General features: G+C 51.2%; 1 protein-coding gene across 16 annotated transcripts in view; it reads left to right on the forward strand.

Moving 5' to 3' along the window:
- Window positions 1–19,686, forward strand: part of PTPRU (protein tyrosine phosphatase receptor type U) — a 321,138-nt gene that overhangs the window by 254,010 nt on the left and 47,442 nt on the right. For 10 of the 16 annotated variants that reach the window (XM_073317468.2, XM_073317470.2, XM_073317476.2 and 7 more), the window contains exons 15-19: window positions 1,311–1,340; window positions 6,675–6,832; window positions 11,451–11,641; window positions 15,417–15,489; window positions 18,759–18,835. In XM_073317468.2, coding sequence (XP_073173569.2) covers window positions 1,311–1,340; window positions 6,675–6,832; window positions 11,451–11,641; window positions 15,417–15,489; window positions 18,759–18,835 — 529 coding nt within the window. The remainder of the gene's footprint in view (window positions 1–1,310; window positions 1,341–6,674; window positions 6,833–11,450; window positions 11,642–15,416; window positions 15,490–18,758; window positions 18,836–19,686) is intronic. The other 6 variants (XM_073317472.2, XM_073317480.2, XM_073317473.2 and 3 more) reach the window with 1 other exon arrangement.

The raw sequence follows: 19,686 nt of genomic DNA on the forward strand, positions 1-19,686 counted from the left end.
ACCCCTAGGATTTCTCTAACATTTTATCTCAGTCCCCTCCCATCAGCACTTGCTGATGATCAGCATTGCAGATAACCACTGGTTTGATTTTGATCATCTGTAGTTTTAATTGCCTCCCATTGTCATTTATGTTAATGATTATCATGAACTGGGGTGCCTTAGCATGTGGGTGGTAGTCAGTTTTGTAGTTACACTGTAACTGTTTGGTCATTGTCACTGCCCTGGTCTGCCTTTTCTAACAGCATGGCTTGGTCAAAAATACTTAGATAGTTTGTTGTCTATAATAAATATTTTGGTGATTGAGTATGGAAGGAAAGGCCATTTGTGATACACTTTAATCATCATTAAAAATAGCAGAAATTTCCCTGTGCTGCAATGGGAAGCGATCAGGACTCTCTATTAATAATTCTTATGACTTAAGGCTCACACACCCTCTCAGCTGTTTGCTTGGTTCTCCCTCGGGCGGTTTCTCTATTGGCCAGAAAGAGAGGCAGTCCTGTTGCTGTACTCCTAATGGGGACAAAAGAGGGAGCAGAAGGCTGGTGAACAGGCATCATGGTTAGAGAGAAATCGTTTTAAAAGGTTATATAAGCAGGGCTATAATGTCTGTGTTTGTACATGTACTGCTGCCGCTCCTGTAATATAACAGGAGTGTGCGTGCACACACTGCTGCCTGATGGGTGTGTGGATGCACACTGCTCTTTGTACCAGAGCTCTGGGTCTGTCGTGCACCCCTCTCCCAGAACACAGCAGGTGTGGAGACACAAGTGTGTTGCAGGAGATGGAGAATCACCTGCCAAAGAAGGAAAAAGCCAATGCAATTGGACAGGTCCTTTTTGAGGCTGGAGCTGGTGAGAAACGGCTCCCCTGAGGGCAAGTGCATTTCCAAAAGAACCTGTTCTCGCTGCCCTGTTACAAGCCAGTTCCCAGGAGAAAAAGATAAGATCATGCCTGTGACCCTTCGAACATGCCTGGTCTCATTGGATGGGTGGAGGAGGGGAATGCGGGGGAGGGTGCTTCACATTATTGTCCTGAATAAAATGATTTATTCTAAGGTGATTCTTGCATATCCTCAGGCCAGCTGTGAGCATGCAGATGTGCTGCCTTTCATTTCCAGCAACTCCCTTTCTTTCTGTCGTCCCACGGCTCTCTCTTGCCTTCCCTGCCTCAGCACCCATCCGCTGCATGGTGACTAGAGCAATCTTTGGCCTGTTGTCATCTGAGATTCCGAATAAACCTCCCCCTTCATTGCTCTGGAGAAAAGCTGCTTATGCAATTTTTGCTGTTCTCTTTGTTTGCACGCTTGCCAGGAGGAACTACTATTCCTATTCCTATTACCCGTAAGTAATTGTCATTCTCTCTCGCTCGCTCTGCGCTCTCTGCTCCAGCAAGTTTCTTTCTCTGTCAAGTAAATTTTAAGTGCCTCTGTGGCTTGTTAAAAAATGATTCCGAAGTATTCATAGGCTTCCAGATGGCATGGAAAACATACAGAGACCCATTTCCAAAAGGGCTCAGTGTTATGGGAACACAGGAACCATCAACCCCAGGTCCAGCTGTTGCGTTATCCTCTCTGAGGGTATGTCTACATCACACACTTTTTTGGATGTGTGCATTGTACACACCCGCGCAGCTCCCCTAGCGTGGGTGTAAATGGCAGTCTAGATGAGGTGCATAGAAATGCCTGAAGGGAGTATGCTGGAGTACATACCCTACATGGTTCTCTGCTCACCCAAGCTGTGCCGTTTGGCCTGTTTTTAGCAGTGTAGTGTCCTGCGGCCGGAGCCTTCCCCTGCTGCAAGAAAAGACTGCAGGGAAAAGCTCTGGCAGGGGGAGGCAGCGGGGAAAGTCTCTGCCACTTCCCCACTGCTGAAGCTTTCCCTCACTGCCTCCCACTGTAACTACATGCGTGGAATGTACGCAGCTTGCTTTTAATATCTCTGTCAGCGATTGGCCTAAACCCTCAAGCCCAAGGTTTAAGATGCCTTCTAAAATTTGTAAGACTTTAGGTGCTGGGCTCTTTTGAAAGTCTGCTCTCACCTATGGGTGCTGAGCCCATGAAAATCAGCCCATGAGCATCCCAGTGGGAGCTGCAGGGCGCTGAGCACTCGTGGAAATCTGGCTCTGCCTAAATGAGAGCGGGTCTTTTGGAAAGGCTGGCCTCCGTTGTGGGTGCTGAGCACATGAAAACCTGCTGCTGAGCTGCTGCACTCAAGTTGCAGTGGGGGAGGTTTAGATTGGATATTAGGAAAAACTTTTTCACTAAGAGGGTGGTGAAACACTGGAATGCGTTACCTAGGGAGGTGGTAGAATCTCCTTCCTTAGAGGTTTTTAAGGTCAGGCTTGACAAAGCCCTGGCTGGGATGATTTAACTGGGAATTGGTCCTGCTTTGAGCAGGGGGTTGGACTAGATGACCTTCTGGGGTCCCTTCCAACCCTGATATTCTATGATTCTATGATTCTTGTGAAAATCTGGCCCGGAGGACCTAATTTATCTCTGAATCCAGTGCAGTTTCCCCCAAGATAAATGGGACCCCCTCATGATTTTTATTTTGGCCTTGGCTTTATCTGACATATTGTAATGGTAACTCAAAGACATGTTACATTGTAACTACTGGAAGGGGGGATCATGTTACATTGTCATTGCTTCATGGGGGCAGAGGGCCTGGTGATCACATTACATGGTAATTACTGCTGGGAGGAAGGAGGAGATGGATGTGTTACATTGTAACTACAGCAGGGGGAAGCCTTGTTACAGTGTAAGTGTTCTAATGCAAAAGCCTCTGATGGTGTAACTGAAAAGCTGGTTCTAGTGTAATGTAATTTTCAACCCTTACAATTTCATTGGGAGCCCAGTTGATACTTCAGCTAGATGCTGTATCACAAGCGGTCCTTGTGTGCCTCTCCTTCCTGGGAGGAAGTTTCTTGTTGGCCAAGCTCACTGGCAGGGGGAAGCTGCAGCTGGCATTATTGTCCATCTACAGCTGCTGTTGCAGGGGATTATTGCAGACTGGTTCAGAGGCTAAAGTAGCCTAAAATCCAGTGACATGAGTCAACAACTCCCCTCCCCACCAATTGCATGTCAGGCTCGGCCCCAGGCTTACTAGAATTGATGGGGAGCCCAGACTGCAACATTTAAACGTGGATCTGGATTTTGAACTGAGGTTTGGGGAGGTTCTGATCTGGAGTTTTGCCAGGTACAGGGTCTAGATCTAGCTCTGGGACTGGATTCCAACCCCACCCACCCCCAATTTTATTTTTTTTTGTGCAAACTAGAGTTGGTCAAAAAATTTTTGCTTTTTAAACCAAAATTTGGCTTTTTAAAACAAAAACAGTTGGCAAAAAGCTGTATCTGTTTTTTAAAAAGTTCTGGTTTTTCAGCGAAACTTAAAATTTTGAATTGTCAGGTTCCCCCTTTTCACCAATGAATGTATGGAATCAATGGCACCTCGGGGCCTGATCTTGCGAAGACTTGTACACCTCCTTAACTTACCACTGGGAGTAGTCTCGTGGAGCTCCATGGAGCTGCTCTTGACAGTAAAGCTCAGCATGCATGTAAATGGTGGCGGATCAGGGCTTACGTTCTGTATTTCATTGTATCTATTTGCCTTTTTCCTTTTCCATGCTGTAATTTTCCCAGACATCCTCAATGTGGGAAAAGTAACAGAGGCGAAAGAAAAATGAAAACAGGTGAAGGTGGGAACCCTCCAAGGATTATATCACTTAGTGGCAAAAGAGGGAGGGGAGAGGAAAAATCAAATTTCTGATTTTTTCCCCTCAAAAAATATTTCTTAAAAAACGTGGCAAACCTGAGCTCATGCTCCATTTTAAACCCTGCAAACCAGAAACAATTGAAGCACTTTCCCCCAACGCTGACACCATTTTTCAACCAGCTGTAGTTCAACCTCTCCTTTTGTTAACATCCTGTCTCTGAAGCCTCCCATCCCCCAATGTTTATTCTGTATCAAGCTAGAAGGGCCAGAGCAGCAGAGGCTGGATTGCCCCAGCTTTTGGTGCCTTGAGTGTGTAGCATGTGCCCCAGAATGAGTGGGATGGAAAATAACTCCTCTTGCAGTCAAACTACAGGGTAACAGTGAGTGTTGCTTAGCACAACACCAGCTGTGCGTGCCCAGAGTCTTTCAGAAGGCCTCTCTGCCCATTGCATTCCTGTTCTGCGGGCCATGCTTTCCCAATAATAAATATCACTACAGGCAATCCAAGGCCTAGAGAATTATGGGCAGGAACTTATCAGACAAGGGCTGGGGGAAGCCTTCTGCTTCTTTCCAACCTCCCCAAGCAGTCAGAAGTGGATGGGGGCAGCTTTCACCAGCAGCTCCTTGTGCTCCAGGGAAGGGGCTGATGGCAATAATTGCCTGCCAGGGTGCGAGCTGGGCCCCTGGCACAAGCTGTCCTGGAGCCTTGCCGGATGCAGGGGAAGGGAGTCATCCACAGGAGCAAGGACGGGACAGTGACCTTCTGGGAAGGAAGGCATGTTCTGTGGGGAATGAGCTGCATTAGGAGGATACTTGCGATGCCTCCATGTTGCTCAGAGATTACCACAATCCGGAGCGGTGGCTTGTGCTGTCCTGTGCTGACTGTCTTCTGTGCATCACCGGACACCTGGCAAATGCGGTCACCTCGTTCAGAAAATAGGCCTTTGATTGTAATGGGGGGTGGCTGAGCCTGGCTCCTTGAGGTCTGAGGGTGTCCCCTGCAACAGCCAGTTCAGTGGGTCTGACCCCACTGCCTTGAATGATGTTCTACCCCTCTGTGCTGTGGGTGAGGATGGGAAGTCGTTAACACACCGTGGGACCCAGGGCAGGCAGCGCATTGTGGCCTGGAAATAGTACTGTTTGCCAGCCTGGGTGCGCAGAAGAAAGCCTAATGACACAGGATACTTCACAGTCCTACTCTGTTCATTTGTAACTGCTGGCCAAGGAGACATCAGTGCATGTTTTCCGTGTCCATGGCAGAGAGCTTCTCCTCTACCTGCTCTGGGGCCCAGTGAAGGAGTACTGAAAGCTGCAATCCATGAAGCACTGCGGAGTCAAGGAGAAGGAAGGATGAGTGGGACACCAGCCTGTCTCTTAGGCTTGCATCTTCCTTCCGCTTGGACTACGGAGAGCAAAACACAGCTCAGGATTTATAGGAGCCTGTGTCAGAGGAGTAGTGTTAGCTAATAATGGCACTGGTCCAAGCCCTGAGAAATGTGCCCAGGGCATAATCCTGCCCAGGCTGTGTGAGTTCTGGGGCCCTTTTCCATTTCTAAGTCCAGGGATTCCTTGATTTTTATGATCTGTATTTCCATGGAGCCTGGGAGACTTAGGTGCTGTACAAACAGAGAACAAAAAGGCTGCCCCAAAGAGCTTGCAAGTATCAGATAAGAGCTAACAGATGGAAACAGACCAACAGGGTGTTCATGTGACAATATTGGTCAGCACAGCGCCCACTCGTTTTAGGAGGCTCAGTTTTTGGGAACCTAGCTTGTCAGATGTAAGGCCTGATTTGCAGGTGGGCTAAGCTGGAGTCCCTGGGGGGCAACACTTGCTTGAGCATCTGTGAAAATCAGTCCTGGGGTGGTGCCAGCTGGGCCCCTACACGAAGGCCACCAAAATAGGCATTGAGGTCAAGATTTTAAAGGATGGGGCCCTAAAGTTAGGCTCAGGTGTCCTGATGTAGGCACGCAAATCAGTGGGCTGAATTTCAGAAGTTCAGAGTGGCCAGGAGACTCTCCTGGATTGCATTTTGCACTTAGGCTCCTAAGTCATTTAAGTGCTTCGGTAAATGTCACCTTTTAATGGGTGCTGCTGAATGCTCAGACCTGGATCCTCAAAGGGACAGGCTCCTTACCGTCCATGATGGAATTTAGGAGCCCACATGCCTTTGGGGATCTGGGCCGCTGTGCTTCCAGGGATTTTGGTATATGGCTGGATCCGAGGCTCAACACCATTGTCCAATTTACGTTTCATTTGTTTGTGAACTGGCTAAGCAAATAGGCCAACAGAGTCGCAAGTGCTTGGAGATTCTGGGAGACGCTGTATTGGGGCCTGGTTTTCACAGGGCCAGTGCTCAGCAGTTGCTGAGTACGTCTACATGGCGAAGGAAAACCTTTGGCACCGAGTCTCAGAGCCTGGGTCAGTTGGCTCAGGCTTGCAGGGCTCGGGCTACTGGGCTAAAAATAGCAGTGTAGATGTTCCTGCTCGGGCTGGAGCCTGGACTCAGATAACCGCCGCCCTCACCAGGTTTCAGAGCCCAGGCGGGAAGGCCAACACGGCTGTGTTTAGCCCTGCAGCCCCTGAGGCAGGTGCCCCAGGCTATGAGCCTTGGCACGGTCCATTTTTCTTTGCAGTGCAGGCGTACCCACCGAAACTCCAAGCTCTCAGAATCACTAGCTGCTCATGAACCTTTAGGTGGTAGCCCTGCTTTTCAGCAGGGACTCCATTCAGGGTCTGGTTTTGCATCATTGCACAGATAATTGTGGGCATGTTTTAGACGCCGTAGCGCTGTGCGAGCAGTCAGCCAGCTAGACATCGAAAGGCTGCCAAATAGACCAGCTGCGAAATCAGAGGCTGCCTCTGAAAATCAGGCTCATGATTTTTAAATCAGAGCCTGTGTCTGGCAAGAGCAGTGTGGCTGAGCATTACGTGTCTGCTTCTCCCTTTGTAACCCTCCTGTAGGAAACCTGTCAATGTGACCAAAGCTACGATTAACTACCGCCATGAGAAGACCCACATGATGAGCGCCATCGACCGGAGCTTCACAGACCAGAGCACCCTGCAGGAGGACGAGAGGCTGGGCCTGTCCTTCATGGACGCGCACAACTGCAGCAACAGGGGTAAGGACTATGCAAGAAGGTGCCCAGATGCTCTGGTGATGGGCATGGTATAATATCCTATATAGAATGGTTCGGCACCTGTCTGTCCTGTCCTTCCCACTCAGAGGCATCTTTGGTATGCAGTGAGTTGCGTGCTAAAGTGCTTGAGAACAAAGTGAATTAGGTTTCTGTTTGAACAATAACATGTGCTAAAAATGGTTCACAAATCTGAGCTGCAGGACCATGATCTTGGTAAGGCATCAGGCTAATCCACCATTGCTCCATCCACGAATCTCCCACTGACTGTGAATCTTGACCCCACTCTCATCTGCCTATGCAGGGCTCCTCCACTGAACTTAGCTTGTTGTCATTGCAACAGTAGCCCCGAGAGGCCACAATTGAGATCCAGGCCCCATTGCACTAGGCACCGGACACGCACAGTGAGAGACAACCCCCGCTTTGAGGCGCTTACAATCTAAATAGGCCAAATGAAGAGTGGGAGGGAAAACGGAGCTGGGAAGTGTCCATGGTCCCACAGCAGATCAATGGCAGAGCCAGGAAGAGAATCCAGGTCTTCTGAGTCCTGGACCAGTGCCCTAGTTCCTGGACAGTGCTACCTCTCAGCTTCTTTCATGCTGCCAGATTGGGAGTCAGATTTCCCCTAATGAGGCTCTTCCCCAAAACCATCAGTTCAACGAGTCAGCATGGGCTACACTCGCTGTACTGCCATCTTCATCCACTGGGGCTGCACAGATTGTACAGCCTGCCAGGGCTCTGGTGCCTGGCACCAGTGACTGCCCATGCGAATAGATCAGCCTGATGGCAGGCTCCACCTGGACTCTTGACTCATTTTTTATCCTGGCACTAGAAAGCCCGTGTCTGCCTGTGGATACCTGCACCCCTTTCAGTCAGACTGCAGGTCCTTGCACACTGAAAGGATTCCTGGCCCTCTATATATCCTCAGGGGCAGCAATCTCATCAAAGTGACCTCATGCGTGTGTGTAGAGCCATGTCTATAATAAGCAAAACTCCTTCAAGATGTAACTCCACTGGAAAAAGTGGGTGGGTGGGGTCTGAGCTGCAAAATTCAGATCTGGCTCTCAGCCCCCCTGCTCCAAGTTGTGATCAGTGGTTTTGGTTGGCCCCAGTGTGACTGGGAGCCATTCACAAAACAGAGATCTGAATGCAAACTGAGAAATCTGAGAAATCCTGGCCTAAGCCTGGGTAGATTTGGATCCAGGCTTTTAACTTATGCTGAGCTTGGAGTTTAACACGGACAGCTTTCTGTTGTTCTGAATAGGCGTGGGTCTTGCAGGGTGAAAAGTACACTGTGCTCATGTTAGAGGGAGACTGATAATTTCACACCCACTGGCATATGCATTTCTAGGCTGATTTAGTTATAAAATAATTTGTTCTATGCCCTAGTTTCAACCATATGCTAATAACATCTGTTACTATAACTTCAAGATGCTGCTTGCTCCCATCTTGCCTGTGCAAAAGACAGGATTAATATGGTTCCCAGCATTGTCTCACAGATAATAGAAGCCCAGAGGGCAACCTTTTCCTCCTTTGATATATCTGGATAGGTGTATTATTTTTGAGCTAATACTGTGTATTATTTTTGAGCTATTGTGGCTTCTTGAAATGCTCTTAATGAGACTGGTTCATATGAGCATTTTCTCCTCCAAGCATCTGAGAGCCTGCAGCCCAGACTCTCCACTGTCTTACACGTGCAGGAGTCAATGGGGCTGCATCTAGCTTCTGCCAGGAGTGGATTTAGGTTCATTTCTGGGCGGTCATGCATGAGAAAGAGGCTTCTGTGATGTTAGACACCGGGGCTGATTCTGCTCCTGCTTACACTGGTGTAGCTCCGGGCCCTCAGTGTAGTTGCTCTGAGTTTACACTGGCGAATGGGAGAGCAGAATCTGGACTGTAGCATCAGAGACCAGAAATTGATGCTGGTTGCAGCGTTTGAAGGGAATGCTGAGGTAGAGACTTGAGCTGTTCCTGATATTAGGGAGTGGGACCTCATCTGTGCCCCTTAGGGGAGCGCTGGGGAGGAAAGAAGACGGTCTCCCTGCTGATGAGGATGCCTGCCCATTGCTCTGCTTGACAGAGCGCAGGTCTGGAGCAGACAGGCGCTAGCTGCGCAGGAGTCCGACTTTTCCCCTAACTGAAGAAAATAGCCCCATCCCAAATCTCTAAACACCAGTGTTGAAAACACCCGTGACGCCCAGATGAGCTGCCTGTGGGTGACAAGCTCTGGCACAGCCGGACGTTCTCAATCAACCTTCCCCAGCTAAAACAGACCCGAGTCCCAGCTCAGGCACCAGGCTCAGCATGCTTCCTCCACCTTTTCCTTCCTGGAAAATAAAAGCGGGGGGGAGCGTTCTCTAATAGTTAGATGCTGGGCTGGGAGTCAGGACTCCTGGGTTCAGGTCCCAGCTCTGTCCCTGACCTTCTGTGTGACCTTCCCCACAACCCCTGTGCCTCAGTTTCCCCATTTGTCAATTGTAAGGGTCCTTCGCTGGAAGGAGCCATTGTGCATAATTGCAAATTAGTATCATCATTAATTTTAATTGTGTTCAATGTCCTACAAATTGTCATAAACTCCAGTTCATATCACCCAGGTTTCATCCCTCCCCTCACCCACATCGCTATATTCCATTCACAGTCACTCTCCTGTCAGTGTACTGACACGTTTGAGGTCCATCCAATTGGGGTCATTTCACTTCACAAAGTCTGAGACTCCTGCACTATTTCATGTATGGGGTTTCCTGCATTCTGTTAACATATTAGCCCTCCGTTAGCTTTTCATAACCCCGAGATGCAGACACTAGAAACCGCAAAACCTGGATGGGCGATTTGGCATTTTCTAGCAGATGCAAGGAACCCTTGGAGCTTTATGGATGAACCAGAAAGGATTGTTTAGAAGTGTTAGGATAACCATAGCCAGAACTCAATCTTATAGAGAAGATAGTTGTTTGCAATAGGCAAACAATGCTGCCATCCAGAGAAATGCTCTGCACTGAACAAAGTACTCTTAGCAAGGTCAGAGCTCAGAACTTTGGGTGGGAGCGTTTGGGGAATCCTGAGAATTAATCAATGAGCAGCGCAGTGGTGGCTCGTCATGAAAAAATACAGACTAACGCTGAATTTGGCCCAGATACCACATGGGCTAAATTCTACTCTCAGTTACATTGGTGTCAATATTGAGTAGCTTAACCAAGTAATAACAGTGAAGTCCGTTGACATCAAGACTAGAAATAAGACACGCCTTTTCAGCTGTGAGGATAATTAACCATGGGAAGAACCTATGTCGGGGCGATGGATTCTCCATCCCTTTCAGTCTTTGAGACCAGACCAGATATCTTTCTGAGACATCGGAAAGGTGCGGGTTTCAGAGAGAAGTGACTGTTGGCTGCTTTTTTGCCTGTGTTGTGCAGGAGTTCTGACTAGAAAGATGATAATGGTGTTTTCTGGCCTTAAAATCTTGCAATCACTCCAGAAGGGACTGAGAGCACAGTTTGGCCTCATCAAAGCAGTTGTTTATTAACATGCTTATTCTGCCGTTCCTCACCTTAACTAAAGTATTACGGTGCTAGTTTTAATACCGTACCGTGCCCAGCCCCTCTGCACTGGCCATTAATGCTGGTGCTGTGCCTTCCAAAGGGTAGCGACAACTGCTCCTCCAGGGGGCGCTTCCACAGAACCCCAACAGAGAGTCCGACATGGCAAGAGCACCCCCTGCAGCAGGTTCATAGAATCATAGAATATGAGGGTTGGAAGGGACCTCAGGAGGTCATCTAGTCCAACCCCCTGCTCAAAGCAGGACCAGTCCCCAACTAAATCATCCCAGCCAGGGCTTTGTCAAGCCTGACCTTAAAAACCTCTAAGGATGGAGATTCCACCACCTCCTTAGGTAACCCATTCCAGTGCTTTACCACCCTCCTAGTGAAGTAGTGTTTCCTAATATCCAACCTAAACCTCCCCCACTGCAACTTGAGACCACTACTCCTCATTCTGTTCTCTGGTACCACTGAGAACAGTCTAGATCCATCCTCTTCGGAACCCCCTTTCAGGTAGTTGGAAGCAGTTATCAAATCCCCCCCCCTCATTCTTCTCTTCTGTAGACTAAATGATCCCAGTTCCCTCAGCCTTTCCTCATAAGTCATGTGTTCCAGCCCCCTAATCATTTTTGTTGCCCTTCGCTGGACTCTTTCCAATTTTTCCACATCCTTCTTGTAGTGTGGGGCCCAAAACTGGACACTAATCCAGATAAGGCCTCACCAGTGCCGAATAGAGGGGAATGATCATGTCCCTCGATCTGCCGGCAATGCTCCTACTTATACAGCCCAAAATGCCATTAGGCTTTTTGGCAACAAGGGCACACTGTTGACTTATATCCAGTTTCTAGTCCACTGTAACCCCTAGGTCCTTTTCTGCAGAACTACTGCCTAGCCACTCGGTCCCTAGTCTGCAGTGGTGCATGGGATTAAGTTTGAGCGTCCTTGGGCAATCTCCTATCTAAGTACCAGCTCAGCCCAACTCTGCTTAGATTGAGCAAATCAACCAGGAGCACCCAGCCTGCTATGTCGTCTTCTGAACTCTTCCTGTGCCTGTCCCCCATGGCTCCCAGGTGACCAGCGCAGCAGTGCGGTCAATGAGTCCAGCAGCTTGCTCGGAGGCTCCCCACGGCGCCAGTGCGGGTGCAAAGGCTCCCCATACCACACTGGGCAGCTCCACCCTGCCGTCAGAGTGGCCGATCTCCTCCAGCACATCAACCAGATGAAGACAGCGGAAGGCTATGGCTTCAAGCAGGAGTATGAGGTGAGAGCTGGGGAGCGGTCAGGGAATCCTGCCTGCTCCCCCTTGCTTTTATCCCCTTCTCCCACACCCGCCTCGCACGCCCACCCCCGACGTAGCCGAGGGGTGGGGCAGGGCAAAGTCAGACAGCTGGATTCCCAGGTCATCTTTGGGGCAGATCACTGGGACTCCGGCCTGAGGGTATTTCTGCAAGTGTGGGATGCTGCAGACATCTAACAGCATTCATCTGAATAATGGGAGTTTGTGGTCAGATGTCTCATGAGGCACCAGGGCCCAGATCCTCAAAGATATTTAGGGGCCTCACTCTCCTGGGAGTTGGGTGCCTAAATACCCTTGAGGATCCGGGTCCAAATTAGACACGAGCAGGCAGGGCACCCCAGCCTTCCCATGGCATGGCGTGTGAGTCTCTCGCCCTGGCGGCTCCCGGGATGTCATACCCTGAAACAAACTAGGCCAAAACCAGGCCATGTCAGCCATTTGCTAGACAGTCCAGGAAACTTTCAGCATGCTGGGCTAGCCCCTCCCAGATCTGCCCCTGTAGGTGGCTCTCCCTTTGGAAACCCAGCTCTTTCCTTGTCCAGCACGGCTGGCTGCAGGATAATGTCAGGTCCACCCCTTGCTTCGTGCTGAGAGCTTCTCTCTCCTCTACTCCCGCCCTGTGACAGACACCCACTGTGTTCCATTGTGCAGCAGCAGCCCAGCCTGGTCAGTGTAGATGGTCTCCTCTTATTTTAATGCAGAGCGGATGCCCCCAGAGTCATTAATGCTACATCCCTGTCCCTACCCCATTAGGCTGAAGCAGGTATAATGGCGAGATGTGCTTTCTAACACTTGCTACAGTGCGCATAGCAGGGCTGATTTCCTGATTCCTTGGTGTCCCACAGGCTGGGCTATTGAAATCCCCCAGTAATTAAAATTACTGTTTAATGTTCACTTGTTTCAAGTGCAGGAACCTTTTTGCCCCCTCTTTTATGTATTGGACAAATCATGATTAATTATAATCATTAGGGCTGCTTGACAAGCTGCTGTATGGGCTCAGAGCTAGTCATTTGAAAAGCACTTTGATATTATGGGTGGGGAGAAAACATGTAATTTCCTTCCACTTTCTGCCTCTTATTCTGATCCATGAATGTTGCTGTTATTATGTACCAGGCTGTTCTACTTCTATGGGGAGAGAAAAAGGGTAAGGAAAGACCTGGAGAAATAAGGAATTTGTAATGGTCTGAAACAGGGATTTCTGGATGAAACTGAAATTTGTATCTGGCACATAGAAGCTCCCAGAAATGTTCTTCGGTTAAAGAAGCAGATTGAAAGTCAGGACTCCTTCTGGCCCTTGTTCTGCCACTGCTGTACTGCCTACCCTTGAGACAGTCACGTCACCGCCCAGTGCCTCAGTTTCCCCTTCTAAGGACAAATAATACAGGCTTGGCTCACAAAGTAGTGGTGGGGCAGTGAGGGTTAATGATTTGATGTTTGTGAAGCCTGTGCTGATGTTTCTGTAGGAGAGACGCTGCCCAGAGAGCAAAGTGGTGTGATTAATATTTGCTTTTCAGACAGAAATCTGATTTGTTGCATTGACTATTCAGATTGGGGTAGTGTTTGGAGGCCCCAGTCAGGATCTGGACCCCATTGTTCTCGGTGCTTCACAAACACATAAAATGATGCACTCCCAAAGAGCTTACAGTCTAACAACTTCCTCTGGCCTAAGGAAAGCAGACTGTGGTGTGTGTTGTGTGGCTGGACAATGTGCTGTGTGCTAGGGAAGTCCCTAAAGACCCCAGCACGCTTTCCCCAAGGCACTTCTTGCAATGTGCGATTTCCTCATTCCTGTCCCTCAATAAGGCTAATCAAATTCAGACTTCAGGACATTCTTAGTTGCATGTGAGGCTCAGGAAGGAATTCCTGCATGTATAGCACTGACCAGCTGGCTAGGTCCAGACACCTTCAAGTCCGTCTGGAGGGACCTGCTTTGAGTTGCTCTGGTGGGACAAACTTGTGTGTCGCAATGTTGCAGTGTTTGGTGCTGGGAAGCGGCAGACCAATGCCATCACTGTGGATTGGGTCCTTAGTTCTTCGATAATGCATTGCGTGTTCAGATTGCTGCACAAACATGAACAGGTTAAGCTTGACAGGACCCCGGTGGTAGGGCCTCGTTTGGCAAACTGTTTACGGTTCTGGTCCTCCATCGTCCATAAAGTTTAATTTAAAGTGAAACAGGTGCAGAGAAGAGCACCCAGGAGGATCAGGGAGTAGAGGGCCTGTCTTTTGAGAGGAGACTGGAAGAGCTTGGTGTGTTTAGTTTAGCAAAAAGAAGGCTGAGGGGGGATATGATGGCTCTCTGTAAATATGTTAGTGGGTAAATAGCAGGGAGAGTGAAGAGCTATTTAAGCTAAAGGCAATTGTTAACACACGAACAAATGGGTATAAACTGGCCATGAACTAGACTGGAAATCAGAAGAAGGTTTCTAACCACTGAGGGGTGCGGTTTTGGAACAGTCTCCCAACAGGAGTTGTGGGGCAAGCAATTAGTTCTATGAGAGAGCTTTACAAATGTATGAGTGCAATGGTATGATGGGGCTGTTTGTGATGGTGGGGGGCAGAGCTCAAGAGCTCTGGGGCTCTCGTCCAGTTTATGTCCTGCGTTCCTAAGGGTTCATGCTTCAGGGTTACAGCCAGCCATCTGCAGGGTCAGGAAGGGATTCCCCCCCTGCCCCCAATGTATTCTGGGAGGATTTTTTAATCTCTTTCCTCTGTTGCATCAGGGATGGCCACGGCTAGAGATGGGACACTGGGCAGGGAGGGCCAGGACTCTCAGGTGGCACTGAACATTCTCTCTCTCAGGTGCTTGGCAGCTGGTTCTTGTTCATGTGCTCAGGATCCGGCTGATCGCTGTATGTGGGATCGGGCAGGAATTTCCCCCCGGTCAGGTTAGCAGGAACCTTGGGAGGTTTTCGCCTTTCCCTGCAGCATGAGGGTGGGGGTCACTTGTCACGGTTATCTGGGTACACCTCACTTATCATTTCCCTGCCATTGATGGGGCCTCAGGCACTGGTCACCTCAGTGTCCCTGTTCTCTGCCTGTGGCACGTAATAGTCTCGTCCCCTGTGGGTTGCAATACTGCGGTCTGATTTCGGTTGTTGGGTTTAGTGCGCGCGTGCTGTGTGGTGCTGGTAGCCTGTGATACACAGGAGGTCAGAGTGGTGGGTGCGTCTGGCCTTAAACTCTATGACTCTAAGGTAGGCTTTAGCCCCATTTTGCAGATTGGGAAACTGAGGCACAGAAAGACAAACAGACTTGCCTCAAGATGCATGGTGAGCCATTGACATTGGGACTCAGGAGGTACTGTGTTCGTTCCCATAGACCACTCAGCCTCTTATCACCACTACGTTATGGCAGGAACTCAGTCGCAGTCTACTGCAGCGTTGTGAAGTGGTGTGATGAGATCCCTCGGGTGTGGTGGCACATCACGACCTTGCAGCTCAACATTGTATCGTGATGAGCCTGAAAGTTCTATTCTGGGACCCTTCAATGTCCTGGAGCATTCAGCTTGTTGGGTGCAGGATCCTCCTCATCAGCAATTAGGACAGCCCCCAAAAACATCATCCGCACTTCGCCCCCCCCATCTCCACTGTCAAAATGCTAGACGAAACTGCAATGGATACTGCACCCAACCCTAAGCCTAGAGCAGGTGTGATGGGGCGTTTGCTTCAGGGGCTACCAGAGGGAATCCCATGTATATGTTCCCTGGATAGATAATAGACTTTTCTGCTTTCTTTAGAGTTTCTTTGAAGGCTGGGATGCATCCAAGAAGAAAGACAAGACCAAAGGGAGGCAGGATCACATGCCAACCTGTAAGTGTCTGAGACAAAGGCTTTAAAAACAACAGAAAAACCTGCCTGCCTAATATTGGAATGCTTTGAAACCTCTACAAAGAGTCTCCTAGCAACGCACAGGCGACAGGGGTGCGGAGGGGTGATGCGCTGGTGCACAACAGGTGAACGGGCTGGCCTCTTCACTCCATGGACCTAGGTTGTGCTTTGCTCTTGGGTGTTGTCCCGGTTGTTGGTTTCATTTCTGTCCCTCCCAGAGATTTGCTTCACAGAACCTCACCCCAGCAGAGGCCCAGGCATCACGAATGAGGTGCACTGGCAGAGCCGTGTGTGGGGAGTAGCTGGGAAGCGAGGGGCGGTAGGTCGTGACAGTTGTGCATGGCCGAGCTGTGCAATGGGCTGGGGCAGGACTGGAACAGGAAGGCTCAGGGCGCTAGCAGGGCTGTCTTGGGAGAGCACATCTGGAATAAGGGGGTGAGCCAGGGCAGGACGGAGAAGAGCTGGCAAAGCTTTGCAGAGCGGCTGGCTGTGGAGCAGAATAACTGTGGCCAGTCAGGCCAGGATTAGGGGGCGGGGCAGCTTCCCTGTGGGGTAAAATCTATCAAATTCATTGGGGGGAAGAAGCCGAACGAATGTGTTGGGCTGGTGGAGTGCAGCAGCTATCCCCGTGCTCGGGGCACTTTGTCTATGGGGTGCGGTTTCCATTCATTCTGTGCCTTTGAGTCTAGCTCACAGGCTGGAGCTGCGTGCGACACTGGCTCCCTTGGCCTTGAGAGACCCTACTAGTACAGGTTTCAGAGTAGCAGCCGTGTTAGTCTGTACTCGCAAAAAGAAAAGGAGGACTTGTGGCACCTTAGAGACTAACCAATTTATTTGAGCATAAGCTTTCGTGAGCTACAGCTCACTTCATCAGATGCATTACTAGTATAGGACACGTTTGGTGGTGCTCAAAGGCTATGGACAAGTTGGGCCCCGTGGCGCTAGGTGCTGTACGAACACTTATTGCTATTAATTAATACCTAACTCTTATACGGCCATTTTCCTGCCCCAGGGAGCTTACAGGGTAAGAAAATAGACAGATGTGGACACAATAAACACGCTAAGGTTAAGCGATTGGCTCTTAAAGAACAGAAGAGACCGGAAAGGCTTGTTTCTGCCGGAGTCCTAGTGCTTTACTCCTCTGGCATGATCCCATGGCCAGGTCCCTACCCCAACAGCCAGGGTACGTTCCACTAGCGTGACCACCTTTTCAAAATGCAAAACTGGGACACATGCAGGAGCCCTGCCTCCTCCGTGGCCCTGGCCCTGCTCCTCCTCTTCCCTCAAGTCCCTGGACAGCCCAGAAGTCAGAGCCAGGCCATGGTAAGAGCCGCCTAGAGAGCCTGGGGCACTATAGGGAACTCTGCACCTTCTACCTGCCCTGGATGGTGGGCTGGGGTGCCCAAAAGCAGCCCCTGGTCTGTGTCCCTGCCCCCCGGGGGTGCACTGCCCAGGGCAGATGGAGGGTCCAGGACTCCGGGGTTCCCCTCAGCGGCCCAGGCTCCCTGCATGGTTCATACTACTGCCTGACTCTGGCTTTTGGCCTGGCCAGGGGCGGGGTCTCAGGGGCCAGAGGAGGAGCAGGAGGTGGGGCCTCGTGGCAAGGTGGGGCTAAGGCCCACAACAGCCCCCACCACCAGGAAGAGGCGGGCGCCATCCCTGAGCCTTGGGCCGACATGGAGCAGCACCACAGGGAATCTGTGACAAATGGTGACCCAGAGTCATTCTGCCAGAGGCCACGCTCTGCAAAGCTCAGGGGAGAGATTCGTGTTTCCCAGTCTAGGGCTGCAATGGAATTCCCATCGTCCCCAGGGGCCAGTATTCCCCTAGCAGTGAAGCATTGCAAGGCCATGTCCCAATGCAGTGCAGTCCCTTATAAACGCAACATCTTCCCCGCATTCCTCTCTCCATTGCAAACCCCCAAAGGAACGCAGGAGGGGTGCTTTTCTGTGCTGCAGGCTCACAAGGAAAATGGGCTGGACCTGTGGATTTTGTGACATCCAGGCCAATTCTTTTGTGGATAGAAATTCGGACAGGAGGCTGAGTTTTGAGCTAACCCCAGGACGTACTGGTTTATACCAACCCACCAGCCCCCTCCCAAAGAACCTCCTTGCTCTGTCTGCTGCCCCACTTTGGGGATAGGGGAGGGTATGTCAGGGGGAGACCTGCCCCAGTGCTTATCACCTTGCTGTGATTTAGCGGGGGGTGTTGCGGGGTGCACACCAGGGTGGGGGACAAAAAGTGTATCAAAACCCAGCCAAAGCTGTATCACCGCATTGAGGCTGCTCTGAAATACCTTCCCCTGGTTATTTTTATTGCTTCTAAATATATCTGGCTCCTCTCTCTGCTGTGCAAATTGCTGCTGGTCGTTCACATGGCTGCAGAGTGGGAGCAAATTGTGTCAAGTGTGTCACAGAGGCCAACCACAGGTGCCTCTGCTCTGCGGGAGGGGGAGAGAAGGACTCTCAACTCCTCCCTGCTTACACACCCTCTTTCTGCCCCTGGCAGCCGGTGAGTTTGCCCACCCCTTTCTAATTCAGGGGTAGGCAAACTACAGCCCGGGGGCCACATTCGGCCCTTCAGTTGTTTTAATCGGCCCTTGAGCTCCTGCTGGGGAGTGGGGTCAGGGGCTTGCCCTGTTCCGCATGTGCCATGGCTCCCGGAGGCAGCGGCATGTCTGTGCTCCGGCTCCTACGCGTAGGGGCAGCCAGGGGGCTCTGCATGCTGCTCCCACCCCAAGCATCACCCCCGCAGCTCCCATTAGCCAGGAACCGCAGCCAATGGGAGCTGCAAAGGTGACACCTGCGGACAGGGCAGCCCACACAGCCACCTGGCCACGCCTGGGCATCGATGGAGGCAGGATTGGAATAGCAGGGGGCTACGGGTCAGGAGTGAGGGATACCGATGGGGGTAGGATTGGAATAGCAGGGAGCTATTGGTCAGGTGTGAGGCATTGATGGGGGCAGGGAAGGGGACAGAACTGGAATAGCAGGGGGGCTATGGGTCCAGAGCAAGGGACATCGGTGGGGCTTGGGGTGGAGGAGAGGCAGGACTGGAGTAGCAGGGGGCTGCGGAGCAGGAGTGAGCGACATCAGCAGATCTTTGATAAGAAGCTGCGTTCCCCCAAGGGGAGTGCTCAGAAGGGCACAGAGAGCTGGGCTGGAGCCGTGCAGGGACCACGGGCCGTTGTCTCCATGCCTGCCGCCCCCTTTCTGCACTGTCACAGCCTCTTTGTCTGACTTGCTCTCCAGATGACCGACATCGAGTCAAGCTGCACCCGCTGCTCGGGGACCCCAATTCGGATTACATCAACGCTAACTACATCGACGTGAGTACTCGGGGGGCTCTGGGCCCGACCTCGGCGTCCCCGCAGTGCGCTTGCGGGGGGATAGGAGGGGCGGCGTGTGGACCTCGCAGCATCTGTGTGTGGCCATGCATGTTCTGTAAGGGATGGTTCTGCAAATCCGAGCAGCGCGTGGAGGGAGGTGGGATCCCCCGGGAGGAATGTCCGGAGGTTTGACTAACTAACCCACCGCACCCTGCATGACAGGGCCCAGCACAACTCTGCTCCCACAGCCTGCCCGATGTATGTTCTTTGGTTCTTGCTATTCCTCCCCGCAGTGCCCCAGTATCCCATCTCCCCCTTCTGCTCCTCTCTCTCTCTCATTCCCTCTTTCCTCTGTGGTCTTTTCCTCCCCACCCCATGGACCAAGCTCTATACCTGTGTGTGGAGGGCACCAGAAATGGAATATCAGGGGAAATGCCAGGTCAGGCGGAGGGGCACAGGCAGGGCTGGGTGGGGAGCCCATGGAGTGATGGGGTATCCAGTGGGTCAGGCTGAGGGCAGAGGCCGGGCTGGGTGGGGAGCCCAGGGCTGGGGTGATGGGGTATCCAGTGGGTCAGCCTGAGGGCACAGGCAGGGCTGGGTGGGGAGCCCATGGAGTGATGGGGTATCCAGTGGGTCAGGCTGAGGGCAGAGGCCGGGCTGGGTGGGGAGCCCAGGGCTGGGGTGATGGGGTATCCAGTAGGTCAGCCTGAGGGCACAGGCAGGACTGGGTTGGGAGCCCATGAACTGATGGAGTATCCAGTGGGTCGAGCTGAGGGCACAGGCAGGGCTGGGTGGGGAGCCCAGGGCTGGGGTGATGGGGTGTCATAGAATCATAGAATATCAGGGTTGGA

This window comes from Lepidochelys kempii, chromosome 19 (assembly GCF_965140285.1).
Source record: "Lepidochelys kempii isolate rLepKem1 chromosome 19, rLepKem1.hap1, whole genome shotgun sequence".
Lineage (NCBI taxonomy): Eukaryota > Metazoa > Chordata > Testudines > Cheloniidae > Lepidochelys > Lepidochelys kempii.